The sequence below is a fragment of the Giraffa tippelskirchi genome, chromosome 2, assembly GCF_054371585.1.
Source record: "Giraffa tippelskirchi isolate mGirTip1 chromosome 2, T2T-mGirTip1v1.2.pri, whole genome shotgun sequence".
NCBI classification, from domain to species: Eukaryota; Metazoa; Chordata; class Mammalia; order Artiodactyla; family Giraffidae; genus Giraffa; species Giraffa tippelskirchi.
In genome coordinates this window covers 212335609-212352824 of record NC_137276.1, presented here as the reverse complement: position 1 = coordinate 212352824, position 17216 = coordinate 212335609, and the positions used below count along the sequence as shown (strand labels likewise).

General features: G+C 34.2%; 1 protein-coding gene across 2 annotated transcripts in view; it reads left to right on the top strand.

The window, feature by feature from the left end:
• TMPRSS15 (transmembrane serine protease 15) overlaps positions 1 to 17216 on the top strand; it is a 135103-nt gene that overhangs the window by 68310 nt on the left and 49577 nt on the right. For both annotated transcript variants that reach the window (XM_081572670.1, XM_081572669.1), the window contains 3 exons: positions 5972 to 6061; positions 9599 to 9724; positions 11872 to 12012. In XM_081572670.1, coding sequence (XP_081428796.1) covers positions 5972 to 6061; positions 9599 to 9724; positions 11872 to 12012 — 357 coding nt within the window. The remainder of the gene's footprint in view (positions 1 to 5971; positions 6062 to 9598; positions 9725 to 11871; positions 12013 to 17216) is intronic.

The following is a 17216-nucleotide window of genomic DNA, read 5'->3' as shown; positions in this document are numbered from 1 at the left end:
TGTTCCTTTTGGTAACAAAAACATTTCTGCCTAACAAAACTTCAATACCAAAAATGAAGCTTGCAAATGATGGTGGGGCTAGTGATAGAGAAAATATCAATCTGAAATCAATAATTTGGGCTTCACAACATTGTTTAAAAATAATTGTCTCACTTGATTTTGTAAAGGCATCTCACACCCTCCTGGTCTATTATATAGTTTTTTTTATGCAAAAATATTACAATCATTAAAATCATTGCTGATTTAATATATATTTGCTATGGATACCAAATATTACCAACATCTTGCTATTTTGATACTGCAATCATGTAAAAAACAGACTGTCTTCACAATCTTTTCTGTTAGCTTGTTTCTCTATTCCTCAATAAGTTGTCAAGAAAAAAACTTTTGTAGGTGAAAGTAACATAGTTTCATAGAATTGATATTTTAAAAGTAGCCAAATTTCATCACCATACAAAATAGAAAATTTGAGATAACTTTGAGATAACTTTCATCTATAAAATCATATGTATATAACTAAAACTTGAAATTTTTTCATATTAAAACTTTATCTGTTTAATGAACAGTCCACTTAATCTATTTCAACGTGAAAGAGAAAAATATAGTACCTCAATGTCAAGGAAGCATGATATACCTGCATATTTTCACCATACTGAAATTATAACAGTAGAATAACTCATCTGATTTCAAAATATAGACTTTAAATTTTCCCAGAGTGTCTTTGTTCCAGTTTCCAAATGGTTCACTTCAGGGCAATATTTAGCACAGCAAAAAATGTTAATTACCATCAAATGCACTCTGAGCAATTTCATTCTAATGCCATTTGCAACTGGTTCAGTGAAATTCTTACTTGAGCAGAGCTTTTCTGGTTCCAGATCAGTGATTTGTTTAAGCAGAAACAAAAGGAAACCATGGCTGACTGCCTAATAGTCTTTTCTTTGGCTCTTAGAGAGCATTTAAATAAGAAAATATTGCCAGTCGAGTAACTGACTAGCTAGGCCATTTTTCTCTGTTGTTTCTAAGGATTCAGGTTGTGCCTTGTTTAGGGAAATATAAGTTCAGTTTTCCAAACTGCAAGGATTCTTCCTTTTTTTTCTTTTTATTTTAATCACTTGCTGCTACATCAGCTCTATCATTAGTGCCCTGTGACATTGGCATAAGTAATTTAAATAGGGGGACTATATTGAGAACACTTTAAAAAAGGAAACATTCCATTACGCAAATATAATGCCAACTTGCAACACAATCAGAATGATTCATCACAAGTCCTTACTAAATAGTATGCGTGCATGCGTGCTATGTCACTTCAGTCCGGTCCCAATCTTTGTGCTCCTATGACTGTAGCCTGCCAGGCTCCTCTGTCTAAAGGATGCTCCTCTGTCTATGGGTTCTCCTTGCAAGAATACTAGAGTAGACTGCCATTTCTTTCTCCAGGGGATTTTCCTCAACCCAGGGATGGAACCCGCAGCTCTTGTGTCCCCTGCCTTAGCAGACGGGTTCTTTACCACCAGTGCCACCTGGGAAGCCCACTAAATAGTATAGATACATACAAAAAGAAATTTACATTTTAGCCCCTGGCTTATTTCTAGACTCTTAAAACTAATTAAAAAAAAAGAAGCAGCAGCAGCAGCTAGTTTTAACTATTGTAAAACAGTTACACAGTTTTTGCTGCAGTTTTGCTCTATTTGGACATTATTAAGCCATTTTCCATTTCCAAAGACAAAATAAAAGTTAATTTGGAAAGTTTCATGGGCTTGATATTATACTTAGAGCTAAATAATCTTTGACTCTTGTTATTAATGTAGAATGAACTAGTACCTATTCAATTATTTTATAATTGATGGTCATGTAGAGCTGCTTGCCTTTTATATCATTAGTATGATTCAATATTCAAACTCGGCAAATTCCAAATTAATTGCACTCATATGCTCCTATATCAGTGTGTTTTTGACGATTCTATTGTTTTATTCTTTTACCTTCCAAACAGCCTATTTATTAAATCTATTATTGGCTAGATTGCTATTAACTATAAATAAAATGAAAGTCATTGGGAATAAAAATTGACCTTTATTGCCCCAAATATAATAAAAATATTTATATCATGACTGGTCACTATAACTTGTGAATGGAAATAAAAATTTTGACAAACTGAACCTCAAATTTTCTTTTTATATAGCAACCTAATCTTTTAAAATGTTGTCTGTAATATTGTAGGACTTATGCATTACTATGATTATAAGAAAATTCCTAATTTTGAAAATTAGCCCCTTTGAACATATTCAAATATCAACGTGAGTAGTATTTCTTAAATTGCACCTTATTTCCCTCACAAAGAAGTAGCAATCAGAAACCTACTTTTATCACCCGTATTTCTTGCTTGAAATATCTTGTCAGAAATAACTTTAATTCGAGCCCTTTTATTGTAAGTGAAGGCCTGACTCTCCTTCTTACCACCATACAGTAAATGCCTCCACATTGACACATATCTCATTTATGTCAGAGGTTTAAGTATGGATTAAAAATGACGTGCCTCAAGGAAAATATCCATCCCTGACAACCACTTTGCGAAATACTATACATTGTTTACATATTGCGTGCAGTGAGGATCCCTACTGGCATAAGAAGAACTTAATCAGAAAACAAATCTTTGAGAGAACAGCTCCAAGAAAAAGAAAAATGGGAGAGTTTAACAACCGTAACTGAATAGTGTTCCCCATATCAAGAAGCTATTTGACTCTCATTCTCTGGGTGGAGATGGCTTATTAAATGACACAGCAGGACCGTGATCTCCAGAATTACATTTCATGAGTCTTTGGCTCCTCCATTAAGAAGCACATGCTACATCTCTGCTACAGCAACATTACTATTAAAATCAACTGTGTCATCATGTTTAGAATGGCTGAAAGTGCTTTTACCAATTTCTTACAGTCATTTGTAAACCAGGAGTAACTGATATCCATCTTATAAAGCCAATGAACAGAGATACTTACTAATCAGTTATATGATATAAAATTATATTTGAAATGTATTTCAAAAAGTAGTTCTTAAGTATTTTATTATTTTAAAAGTACTTTAAAGTGTTGAGTTTTCCAAGATTACTATTCAGAAAAGTGCTAAGTCAACTGCCTGCCCTGACAGACTTAACGATACACTTAACAACACTTTAGTTCTGATCGTGTGTTTAAGTCCTATGTACTCATCTACATATAATGTACTCTCAAGTGTTTAGAGAGGTGAACAAATAATGCATTCTCCAAAATTTTGACTATTTACTGTATGAGGAGTATACAATTTAGAAATTTTCCTGTTCCTTGAAGAGAAAATGAGAATGATGTTTAAACAACAGCATCCCTAGTCGCCACACTGTGTGTGGCTAAACTTATAAAGTAGGAAGAGCTGGCTTCTCCACCCCCTCTGCCTCCCCCACCAATCTTTCTTCAATCTGCAGTGTTACTTTTGTCCTTGTAGTTACATTCTCCTTTCCCATCAGTTTCCTAGATGATTGAAGGAAGAATTTCAAGGCACTTAAAATTACAGAAAATTAGAGGCATTGTATGTGGGGAAGAGTTGAAGGGTTGTAGTGGATCCCTTTTCAGGAATCTTTGCAAGACAAAGAGTCACACAATCAAGGAGAAGATTTGCTTCCAAGGGACAGCTGCCTGGGAGCTCGATGTTTCTTCAGCCTTTCCCAGTGGAGAAACTGCCCTAGTTCTGAATTACCACTTTCTTTGGTTCCAATGTCTTCTTCAGTACCTTGTATACTCTGCTTTCTTCCTTTTAGACCTGTCCATCACTGACTTTACTTTTTAGAGATCTCATCCACCTTCCCCTCTGTCACCTACCCATCCTTGTCACCTACCCATCAAGTATGTATCACCTACCCACCAAGTGCCATTTACTGAGATGCAGTCTAAACCCTGCCTAGGGCTTGGACCAGGTGGTTAAAATGATTCCATTGAATCAACCCAATAGGAGACGGTGACATACTGTGAGGTGAGCTTGAGGTTAACTGAGTTGAAGCCTTGACACTAACTGAATGTGCAAAGCATTAGCAAGTAATGGAATACCTCCAAAGTCTGGATTGCCCATTTAAAACCGAAATAGTCATAGTAATCACCTATTTCACAGAGGTGCATTGAAAATCAGTACTGAATGTGCCAAGCATTTTTTCACAAATTATTTCTGATTTTTACAACAACCTTGAAAATCTCTAATATATGTCTAGTTTATATATGAGAAGACCCAGTCTCAAAAAGATGAAAAACTGACTCAGACTCAGAGAAACAGTTTTACTCCATCAGCTACAACACATCTTCCTTTTTCACACCATGTTCTCTCTCCAGATGAGACAATGTGCATGGACATTTTGCAAACAATGAGCTTTTAGAAAGATTTTATTATTCCTGCTGAATTCATTTGTTTCTGAATAAGCCAGTCCCAGGAGTTCATATAAGTTAGACCAAGTCCTATCACCTTACAGAACAGGATATATTGGCAATGATACTAGTTTGAGCCACAGTAACTATCTCTGTCCCATTGTGCATATCACAAAACCCAAATCAAAGAACATTATTACCTACAAGCTTGAAAAATGCACATAAATTGGAAGGATTCACATAAACAAGGCAGATGACATGTGAAAGAGGGATTAAACAAGAGAGTCTGATAGAAGGCACTGCTGTAGATGTAGAGACATTTAATTTTCTCTTCTCTAATCTGATTTCTATGTTATTGGGAGTAAGTATACCATTATCAGGCTCCCCTGGTTGCTCAGCTGGTAAAGAATCTGCCTGCAACGCAGGAGACTCCGATTGGATTCCTGGGTCAGGAAGATCCACTGGAGAAGGGATGGGCTACCCACTCCGGTATTCTTCCTCTTCCCTGGTGGCTCAGACAGTAAAGAATCTGCCTGCAATGTTGGGAGACCTAGGTTCAATCCCTGGGTTGGGAATATCCCCTGGAGGTGGTCACAGCAACCCACACCAGTATTCTTGCCTGAAGAATCCCCATGAACAGAGGAGCCTGGCAAGCTACTGTTCATGGGGTTGCAAAGAGTCGGACATGACTGAGTGACTAAGGACACACAGCCATATCATTATCATCTGCTTTAATAATAGGAAAATATATACTTATCTTGATTCTCTATATCCTTCTATTTACATTACTTTTATCCTTTTGATCTTAAATATAATATGATATTAAAAAGTAAGAACTGGAATACTTAAAGTAGCTGAGGAATTTTTACATTAGTTTAGAATGTTCTTCTAATAAGCAAGATAAATAAATATGAAGTAGGTTACGAATTTCAAAAAGTTAGTTTACCTACTTGAAGCATCATACTCTTAACTGGAAGACTGGTGCTATGTTATTTCTTATAAATTTGTGTTTAGTTCAGTGCCAACTTCACTCCTAGACCATCTAGGGTAACTATTTAGAAAGCAGCATTTTGTTTGTCTCCCTTTCTTGACCATCAAATACCTCAATACAGTATACAGAATGGTGAAGCTTCTTCTCTACTAAAGAAAAGTAGGGAAAAAAGAAGAAAAAACAAGAAATGATAGGATTAGTTATTTACTAGTCCTTCTCATAAGAGAGAGGCATATACTGTATCTGTTCCATTACAAAGATTCATCTATTTTTTCTAAAGCAAGGAGCTGATACTTTATTTCATGAAGACTACCCGTAAAAGATGCTTGTCAAAATTGTTTTCTTGTCCAGATAATTTTGGAAAATGCAGAACACTATTATGCCTTCTTGGGGAATCACAAAGAGCATAAAAATATATAAGGGTTTGAGAAATTCTTCAGTAAAGAGACCTGTTAGCCTATATTTTTCTCTTACACAAGCTCTAAAATGTATCTGCCAAAACCAGTATTCCAAGAAATAAAATTGGAAATTTGCTGGCATATAGTATTACAACTCTGAAATAAATATTATGTTACTAATGATTTTTCATTGCTTTCCTTTTCAGCGGACTGTGGAGGACCTCATGAACTGTGGGAGCCAAATACAACATTCACATCTATAAACTTCCCAAACAACTACCCTAATCAGGCTTTCTGTGAGTCATTTCTTTTCCAGATCATGGAAAACAAATGTATATATCAAAGTTAGATTCTCCCCTTGACACAGCAAACTAGATTATAAATTTGCTATATCTGGATACAACTACTACATCTATGAGATCACTTAATATAATGAGAACAGTAACAAGGATTAATTGCTAACTTTTTTAGCATTTATTTTATGCCAGTCACTTCACTAGTGCTTAATATAACTTATTTAAGTCAGTTCTTACAATAATTCTTTAAAACAGGTGATATTATGATAATTCTTCTATTTAAAAGTTTAAAAAAATAAGTAAAAGAGGTAGTTGCCTTATTCCAGATAGCAGTCTCCTTGATTATGCATATATTGTTTATCTTGTGTATAACAAGTTTGAATTCCATAGTATAAGATCAGTGGAAAGTACATAAAGCAAAGAGCCAGTTGTGACACCCACATCTTTTTTTTTTTCCAATGTTAGATACTATTTATTTATACATACTTTAACAAATGTAAAAGGTGAACAAAATTATTCTGTTTACTCAGATATTACCATTTGTGTTACTTTTCCTTCTTTCTTGGCATTCCAGGGTCCCCTCTGCTATCATTTTTTTTCCTTGTGAACTTCCTTTAACATTTCTTTTAAAGCAGGTCTACTGGCAATGAATTCTCTTAGTTTTCTTTATTCTGAAAATGGTTTTATTTCCTTTTCATTGTTGAAGGATACATTTGCTGATTAAAGGATTCTGGGTTGATAGTTTTCTGTTTTGTTTTCAAAGCACTTTATAAATAGTGGTTCACTATTTCTGGCCTCCACAATTTCTTTTTTTTTCTCTTAATTTATTATCCTTTTGATTTTGTATTGGAATATAGCCAATTAGCAATGTTGTGATAGTTTCAGGTAGACAGCAAAGGGACTCATCCATATATATACATATCTTTTATAACTACAGATTAAAGAGAACAAAACAGGCAGTGGTTAGAATCCCAATATAAAGTGGAAGTATTGGTCGCTCAGTCATGTCTGACTCTTTGAAACCCCATGGACTATACAGCCCCACCAGACTCCTCTCCCGATGGAATTCTCCGAGAATACTGGAGTGGGTTGCCATTCCCTTCTCCAGGAGATCTTCCCCACCCAGGGATCAAGCCCAGGCCTCCTGCATTTAAGGCAGATTCTTTACCACCTGAGCCACCAGGGAAGCAGTCCCAATACATCCCAATATAAAGGACGAACTAATATGAAGGATATTGAAAAATTCTAAGTCTAGAGAGAAGAGGCTTGTATGATAAAACCAGACAAAGCTTAAGGCTTATATCTAGGTCATTAGTCCTAAATAAAGAAGCTCATTAGACCTGCACAGAGATTGTTTGTGTTAAAGATGAAGATTCCATGGCCCATCCTCCAAAGATTCCACACTAGTATTTTGAGAAACAGACGTGTTCTTCTCCTGCCTTCCATGGCCTCTGATAGCACCACCAACCTAAATGGAAAATTCTACCAGTGAAAAAAATACCCCAATGACAGTGAAAAATGCGTTATTAGAAAATGTCAATGTTTCTTCCTTCAAGTGATCCAGAGATCATATCATTTTGATAGGATAATAGAGTCACTATTATAGGGAGATATCTGATTAAAAAAATAAACAACCATTAATCTAATTTGACTTGTATGGGGAACCAGAGATTATCATCTCTACTTAGCATAGAAAATATCTTTTAAACATTTGTACAAAGTAATAATGTAAAAATATGATTTGTACATTATCATGTGTACAAAGTAATGATATAAAAGTATCCAAAGATAAGTGGAACATTGAAAGAACAATTTGGAGACATTTATTAAATTTATTAACTTATTCAAGAAATCTTTTTTGAGTGCTTTAGTTGTTAGGTACTGAAGTAAGTAAAGAAGAAACAAACAATTCAGTCTAGATAAGGATTCAGATAAGTTGTCAGGCATCACACAATGTCTAAGGTCCTGTTTGCAATAAGGGCAAAGACAGGAGGCTGTGCAGGAACATAAGAAGTATTTAACATCCAAAAGTTCAGAAGTAGAAGACCTTGATTTTTTTCTTGAATCTTCAAGCAAAATTAAGTAATGATAACAAATGAAAATGAAATGTGAAGTTATTTCACACCATGTTAAGCAGTTTGAATTTTATTCTGAGAGCACTGAGGAGACTTTCAATGGCTTACAGGAAAATAGTGATAAAATTAAGTTTGCATTTTGTATTGCAATCCATGGGGTTGCATACAGTTGGACACAACATAATGACCGAACAACAACAAATTCTATTGCAGGATCAGAGATAGGTTGTAAGGGAGTAATTAGCCTCACAAATTAGGAGATGAAAAATAACATTGACTTGAACTCGGATAGTGGCATTGGAGACTGCGAAGGCAATGGGATTCCAGGGATATAGGAGCTGGTATTGGCAGCCTTGGTAATTGGTTGGATATGGGAGGAGAGACGTCAAGGAAGATGAGGAGGCTTCTGGTGTAGAAAACTGTGAGTGGATGATTAGTGGTACTATTAACTGAAATAGGAAGAATGAAAAAAGGAATTGTTTGGGGAAAGAGATCACTGTGTGTTCCCTTTATTACTTGTTGAGTTTGAGATACTTACATTTATACACAGTAAATATTTGGATAAATGGATCTACTTCTCAAAAAAATGTAGAAGATAAGAACTTAGAGGTCATTACTATGTCAGTGAAATGACTTCCTTAAGAGTGAATGAGAAATTTGTGTAGAATGAAGAAAAATTCTGGAGCAAAATCTAAAGACTAAATTACTTAAGGAATCAATAAAAAACAAGGGGTGTTTATTGACACTAAGGCTGGTGATGGTGGTTTAGTCACTAAGTCATGTCCAATTCTTTTGGGACCCCATGGACTATAGCTCCCTAGGCTCCTCTGTCCATGGGATTTCCCAGGCAAGAATATTGGAGTGAGTTGCAATTCCCTTCTCCAGGGGGTCTTCCCAACTCTGGGATTGAACCCACGTCTCCTGCTTTGGCAGGCAGTTTCTTTACCGCTGTGCCACCAGGGATTCCTGATACTAAGACTATAAATATTTTTTTGTTTTGTTTCAAAAGGAGCTGCCATCATATGACATATATAAGTAATGGCAACAATTATTTAAAGAAATATTAAAGTTTAGTTGCCCTACAAATTACATTTTAATTACCTCATTTCCTCTACATTTAATCTTGGAAATAAAATAAATGGAAGTAGAATATTCATATCTTTTGATGTTCATATATTTTAGATTGTAGGAGTAAAAGGTTATTTGCAAGCTTTGATGAAAGTATTTCATTTATATGAATAAAATAAATTCAATTAGAGTAAATGATCTCAAATTTACTTGAAATTTTACTATAAGTATTCTAGAAGAGATGAAATATTTCTTCACACAGACAAATAGTTTGGAATATTAGGTTTTATAAAATGAAGAAGAGATTTTTGAAAGTGATTTGAAATTCTCAGAAGATTGAAGAGAAATCAAAAGAAGTATGTTTAAAATAACTTTATTATTTATTACTTTTAAGGTGTTTGGAATTTAAATGCACAAAAGGGAAAAAATATTCAGCTTCACTTTCAAGAATTTGACCTGGAAAATATTGCAGATGTAGTTGAAATCAGAGATGGTGAAGGAGATGATTCCTTGTTCTTAGGTAAGTCTCCAGTTTATTGTGAAAGTTGTATGGCTCAAGACAGACTGATGGAGAGAGAAAATGAAAGTGAAAGTTGTTCAGCTGTGTCCGACTCTTTGCCACCCCATGGACTGTAGCCTGCTAGGCTCCTCTGTTCATGGAATTCTCCAGGCAAGAATACTGGAGTGGATAGCTGCTCCCTTCTCCAGGGGATCTTCCCAACACAGAGATCGAACCCAGGTCTCCCGTATTGCAGGCGGCTTCTTTACCAGCTGAGCTACCAAGGAAGCCCATGGAAAGAGAATTTCCCAATAAATGTAGTCACTTTTTTACAAAGAGCAAAGTGAAAACACCACAGTAGAATAACACATCAAATTGTATGTGGCATTTCCAATATAGGGAGTGTTCACAACGATGACAGAAAAATATTCTTGAGAATTCTTGGAAAACCAGGATTCACAGTTTTGAGTCAGCAGGTCCTAGTGATACTATAATAAGCATTATACTTTAGAGTCTAAATGCCAAGAATATCCATTATGCAGTTTTCTATTCTATGCATTATGTATACATTGTATGCACAAAGATAACTATTATAATACATTTTACTTCATTTCAAACTGAAAGATCAATTATGTTTATTATGCAAAATGTTAAAATGATATTTACTTTGTGTTTCACTATTACTTTGATTGTGTCTCTAGTACTAGCTGCTTCTATATAAATATCTGAGAATGAGTCAAAAATTGATCAAATTGATTCTTCCCAATCATTTATTGATCATTAATTTTTAATAGACATGGAGGGAAAGTGTACTATTCGAGAAGAAGTTATTATACCTAGATCATAAATACCTTTTAACATAATAAAGTTCTACAAAATAGAATGACTAATATTAAGCAACTACCAACTTTTAAGAAAGTAGTGTCTCTTGATAAGGCATGCATTAAACTATGAAAATACATGAAATGTCAACTGGAATGCAAAAACAGCACACTTTTCAGAAGTGTTTTATCTAACTGTGCTTTGTGCGTTGTGCTCAGTCATGTCTGACTCTTAAAAGCCTTGTGGGAGAAGAGAGCCACACACAAAAGAAATAACAATGAAAGTCTCGGTAGACTACGGTGCCTTGTACCAGCAAGAACTGAGGAACTTCAAGTTTGATTTTCAATACAGTTATCAATGCATTTTGAGTAGTTTTTCCATTTTCACTTTATGTTGTCTTTCTAATAAAAATTTCTGTTCTCATGATCTAAGAATAATCAGTTTTTATCATTTCACCTCTTAGTATTTCCATCAATCATTGAAAAGTAAATAAGAATTCCAAAAGGATCTCATAATCATTGTTTTCAAATTTATCAGCACGAAACTCTTTTGATACAGAATCACTTTCAAGTATTCCAATATATAAAATATTTAACACAATGAATGTATTTTTAAATTAACTGAAGCCAGTACTTTTAAATAGGGCTTCCTTTGTGGCTCAGCTAGCTGGTAAAGAATCTGCCTGCAATGCGGGAGACCTGGGTTCGACCCCTGTGTTTGGAATATCCCCTGGAGAAGGGAAAGGTTACCAAGAGGATTTTATTGTTTATGAAGCCCTGTAGCCCTAGGGATTAGAGGGGGAAAAATTGAATACCACCATTTAGGTCTACATTATCTGTCTCTAATATATCTTTCAGATAAGGTTAGTGATTCAATTTATAAAAAAATATCAAATGAATTTAAACAAAAATTTATTAAAAAGGCAATTGATTTATTAAGATAAAAATTTAGACTAAATTTATTGAGACGAAAATTGTAAAAATTTATTTATAATCTCCATTGTTTTATAAAGGTCTTTAAAAGGAGGCAAATAATATTCTGGGGTAGCATGAGCTTTGAATAATACTGGTGCTAAGTCAGACAATATTATGAGTAATTTCATCATTAAATTCTAGAGCTGCAGAAACCTTAAGTAATACTGGAAAAGATCAACAGAGAAGTTGGCTTTCTTAGAAGCAGTGTCTAGCATATAAGAGAATGTACATGTTTACCTATGTGTGGGTGCTTCTTGAGCAAGCCACGCTGAATGTTGCATATGTCTGGGAGACAGAATTAAGAAAAAGGATACATTTCCTTCTAGAGTCAAATGATTGTCTCACTGATTATCCCATTTTCTTTGGGAGCAGCTGTGTACACAGGCCCTGGTCCAGTAAAGGATGTGTTCTCAACCACCAACCGAATGACTGTACTTTTTATCACTGATAATGTGTTGGTAAAACGGGGATTTAAAGCAAATTTCACTACTGGCTATGGCTTGGGGATTCCAGGTAAGCAGGTGTGGGATTACATGCTGCCTTATAAGTTTTGGAGCCAAACAATAGAAACAGCCAGAATTTAATTTCAATGTTTGCATTCTAGCACATTCGTTCATTTTTTCTCATCTTAAAGGAGAATTTCTTCCTTCCTTTACACCTGATCAACCACTAGGTGATTATGCTTAAAGCAGGGACTCCACACAGGTTTTTCAGCAGACCTATTCGCGCTTCTCTGCTATGTAAGGAGTTGTGCATCTTGTACACTGAAGAGGGCCATTTTAAACTGTAAAGGGAGGCTTCTTGGCACTGTGAGGAAGGAGCATTGTCCATCACGTTCCTTTTGCCAAGAACATTTTCAGAGAACAGCAGGAAAACAAGCAAATGAGCTGTTTGAATGCCAACAACATCCAATTAAAAAATTAACATCAACTTCTTGGAGACAGACAGTGTGAAAAGGCACAGCCATGAAGGCAGAAGGAATTTGATGCTAATATTTGCTGGAATGCACAATCTTTTTGGTGGCTCAGATGGTAGAGTCTGCCTTCAACACAGGAAACCTGGGTTCGATCCCTGTGTGGGGAAGATCCCCGGGAGAAGGGAATGGCAACCCACTCCGGTATTCTTGCCTGGAGAATCCCATGGACAGAGGAGCCTGGCAGGCTACAGTCCATGGGGTCTCCTAGAGTCGGACACAACTGAGCAGCAAACACTTTCACTTCACACTTTTTACAACCTTGTTACCCTATATTTTTTTATTACATCCATAACATAATCAGCAGGAAAAACAAAATTGTGACCTGCCTGCTCATCATGGAGAGATGTAGATATAGTTATTGATGTAGATACAGATACAGATATTTCATTCATATATGTGAGATTTAACTCTGCATTCAGTGGTCTAAAGAGAATTTTTATGGCTTGCTGCTCCCCCTGAACTATGATTTTTTAAAATACCTCTGCCCCACCACTTAGTGGTTCTCTAGGTGGAAGTATGTCAGGAAGACAGAATACACATGGCTTCCTACATCTGTATTTCCCTTCCACAGGAAATTGTGGTCAGTAGGTATTTAATTAGAATGTCTAGAAACGATGTAGGATTGTAGTATTGATCATCATCTGGCCTATTCTCTAATACTAGAATCATCTGTACAAATATCTGTTCCTCTACTCACAACTTAGACCTCATCCTAGAAAGTTGTGTGCTTTGAACATTACTGCAAATGTGAAAAATGACCTATAGCTTATCTATCCTCTGGCCCTGAATATGTCATAACAATTGTTACTGTCCAAGCTACTCAGATGGGAGTAAATGATAGCTTAGAAAATGATGCTATTCTTCTGGAATTTGTGATTGGTATTAGATATACCTACTTAGGATTTATAAGCAACACTGACATGAATCAACCAAAAAATCCGCTAGTGAAGTAAATAAACAAAACATCAATTAGGGAAGTAAACAAACAAAAACATTAAGGCCTATGAAAGAATATGCAGCACCAAAGAAAAGGAATAAAGACTTTAGAGCAACTGAAAATTAGAATGTATCTTAAAAAAGAGTACATGAAAAAAGAGAAACATATAGCAAGTAATATGATTTACAATGATTTTAATTTATAAAGAAAATTATTTATTTTAAATTATATTTATAATTATCTTTCAAAATAGCAAAACAGAAAATATATTGATGTGAAAATCTAAATAGATGTTTGTGTAAATATAATGTGTAAGACATATAGAGAGAGTGATATCGATAGATATGATATATACAAAATCAGAAACTAACTTAGGAGATAATTAAATCACTGCTTTGGAAAGTAGTAATCAAGGCAATTTTGAGACCACCTGTTTTGAATTAAGTCACTTTTCTATCCCTATGACCTATTCTCTTCTTTGAGAAGAGGAATTTCTTGTTGAAACTCTACCACAGCCAAATTATTATTTCTGACTCCATCAGAGGTTTTTGGTAATGATGTGAACTGCACAGATTTTTGGTCAATCATACACCTATTCAAACACTCTGACACCAAAATACCACATTCTCACAAAAACACTGCACAAAAGCATGATCAAGAGTCAAAAATGATAGGTAAAATGATGGAAATATGTGGAAGTCTCTGATGTGCATACAGGAAAAACATCAACCCACAAATTGAAAGTAATAGTCATTCCCAAAGGAAGAGAGCCAATTAAAATTAACACTGAAAGTTATAATAGGAAAATACAATATAATTTCTAGATCTGATTTAAGTGTCTGAAAAATCATGAAATATGATTGCTTACTGTAAAAATTTATAAGTAGGAATCAGTGTTAGAACATTTCATATTAAAATTTTAAATTTTTAAAGGAAAGTTTTCATAAAATTTTAAAGGAGAATAAGCAGAATCAGTTTTTAAAGATGTTATAAACCAGTTCAGCTTTATATTTTAGTCATTTCATGATGAATATTTTAAAACAGTGGAGTGATATTTCTAAGTTTTCAAGGAGAAACTTCTGCAATAAAGAAAATGTATGACATCAGTATCATTTGTATTTGAATGAAATACAATTATGTGCTTGGTTCTCTATTTTAAAATAAAGCAAGAAAATACCTAATAGTTACTCTCTTGGAGAGGTGGGCTTCCCAACTTTTTTCCAAAGATGTCATGGAAGGAACTTTTGAGAAGTACTATATGCTTTTTAAATTTATTCTAGTTATATTTATTTGTTATTACAATAAAAATCATTTTTCAATGCTTATTTCCAGTGAGTATAAAACACAAAATAAACTAAAAACTTGTAGCATATTATATTAAGTGCAAATTGAGTTATTATCTGTTTAATATTGTCCCATGTCTATTCACCAAATTAAAATGAACCAGTTTTTTCTACTTTCTTTTTTTTATTGAAGTATAGTTGATTTACAATATTGTGTTATTTTCACATATACAGTGGAGTGATTCATTTATATGTTACATATATTATATATATTCCTTTTCAGATTCTTTTCTCTTATAGGTTATTACAAAATATTGAGCACAGTCTCCTGTTCTGTACAGTAGGTCCTTGTTGATTTTCTATTTCATGCATAGTAGTGTTCATGTTAATCTTAACCTCCTAATTTATCCCTCTCTCTATCCCACTTTCCCCTTTGATAACAGTAAGTTTAATTTCTATGTCTGTGAGTCTCTTTCTGTTTTGTAAATAAGTTCATTTGTATTCTTTTTATTTTTTTTAATTTTTATTAAGTTTTTTTTTAGAGTATAGTTGATTTACAGTGTTGGATCAGTTACATAGAAAATAATAAAGACACTATCAGAAAATAATAGAGCTCATCAATGAATTTGATTAAGTTCCAAGATACACAATTAATACACAGAAATCTTTTGCATTCTTATAAACTAACAACAAAAGATCAGAAAGAGAAATTAAGGAACCAATCCCATTTACCATCTTACCATTGCACCAGAAAGGATAAAATATGTATCATTATTTTAGAGTCCACGTAGAAGTAATGTCATATGATACTGGTCTTTCTCTGACTGAAAATTACTACATTTTTAAAGAAATGAAGATGAATTGTAAAACCAATTGAACTAATGAGATTGAGAAAAACTAATAGCTGTAACCAATAAGGGAGTGAATTTATCCAAAAAAGTAATTATTGACCATCTCCCATCTGCAAAAATGAAAACATCTTGAAACAAAATTTTGAAGAAATAGTAGGTCTTTAAGCCATATTCTAAACTGTAAAGGAAAAGAGAGGAAAGAATTATAAAGAGAATAGGTTGGGGAAAGGAAGGCAGCAACATCTCTTTCATCAAAAATATTACAGTTGCTGGCTTTATTTGAGTCTTCTAATAAAGTAAATACATTAGGACTTTGAAAAATATTACAAGCAATTTCTAGTCAAGATAAAAGCCAAAAGAACCTCTATGGCTTACAACACAAAATAGATAGGAGATTTATGGCCTAGGTATAGTTTTTATTTGTTTGCCCTTTCAAAAGATTTCAGTTACTATGATAATGTTATTTAGGCAATAAATCATTTAGAGAAAATTGCCTGGATTGAAGCTAAAATGGAGTCTTCCATGACCATCACTCTGTGTTGACTATGTTGAGAATGTGGTCTCACATTCTTCTTGGCCAGGGACGTATGCTGCTAGGGACTAGAAAATGGAGTGACTGAGTTATTATCAACATACTGTTCTCCCAGAGGGATTGTTTTTTTTTTTTTATATTGATCTCATATTCCTTTATTTGAAGCACTTATTTTCAGTTTCAGTATGTTCAGTATTTTATACACGAATAATTAATTTTCATTTCTAAAACTACGCTCTCAGAAAAACACTATGCTTATTGTACAGTGGGGAACACATGTAAACCCATGGCTGATTCATGTCAATGTATGGCAAAAACCACTACTTAATTACTTAATTTACTAATTACTGTAAAGTAATTAGCCCCCAACTAAAATAAATAAATTTATTTTAAAAAAATTAAAAAAAAAAAAGATTCTACTCAGAGGGATTGTTTTACACCAAAAGGTTGAAAAGCAATTACAGACACAGTGAATTGGCAGGGGCAGATAATCACACTGGTAGTGCAAGGAGAGATTAGGCACACACATCTTTATACTGATGTCTTGCTTTGCTGGTCATTTTAGGAAAAAAGGAGCAAAGGAATATCATAAATATGCAGCATGAATGTGTTTCATTTATCTTCTAAGATATTTTAGGTACACCTTCCAAAGCACTTAATTGACATGTAAAACTATTGTACAACATACAACATATTTTTTTGTATCTCCTTTCTTTATCTTAGTTTTCACATTTTATTTACATTAAACTAGAATATAAGAAATAGGATTTATTAAGATCACTCTCCTCTGAATGTCCCCTCATTGCTCTTTTCTGAATCTCAGAGTCTTAATCTGGAACTCAATAGTGCTTATCTGGCAACTGTGGAAGTGGCAACTGATTACACTTAGGGGTTCAGCGCCCTCCCCAGATTGAGTGGCATGTGCCTTAGAGATCAGTTCAGTTCCATTTAAAACCAGGCATATGTTGACAAATGAGGCAGGGCTATTGGAGACTTCACAGAAAGGAGAAGGAAAAATTGAGTTCTTAACAATATTTCTTTTTGTCTCTCTCACTATGGGCATAAAATGATCAGAAATAGACTCCAGAGGCCACAGAGAGTTAAACTTTTGGATTAAATTCTTGAAGTCGACTTGTTG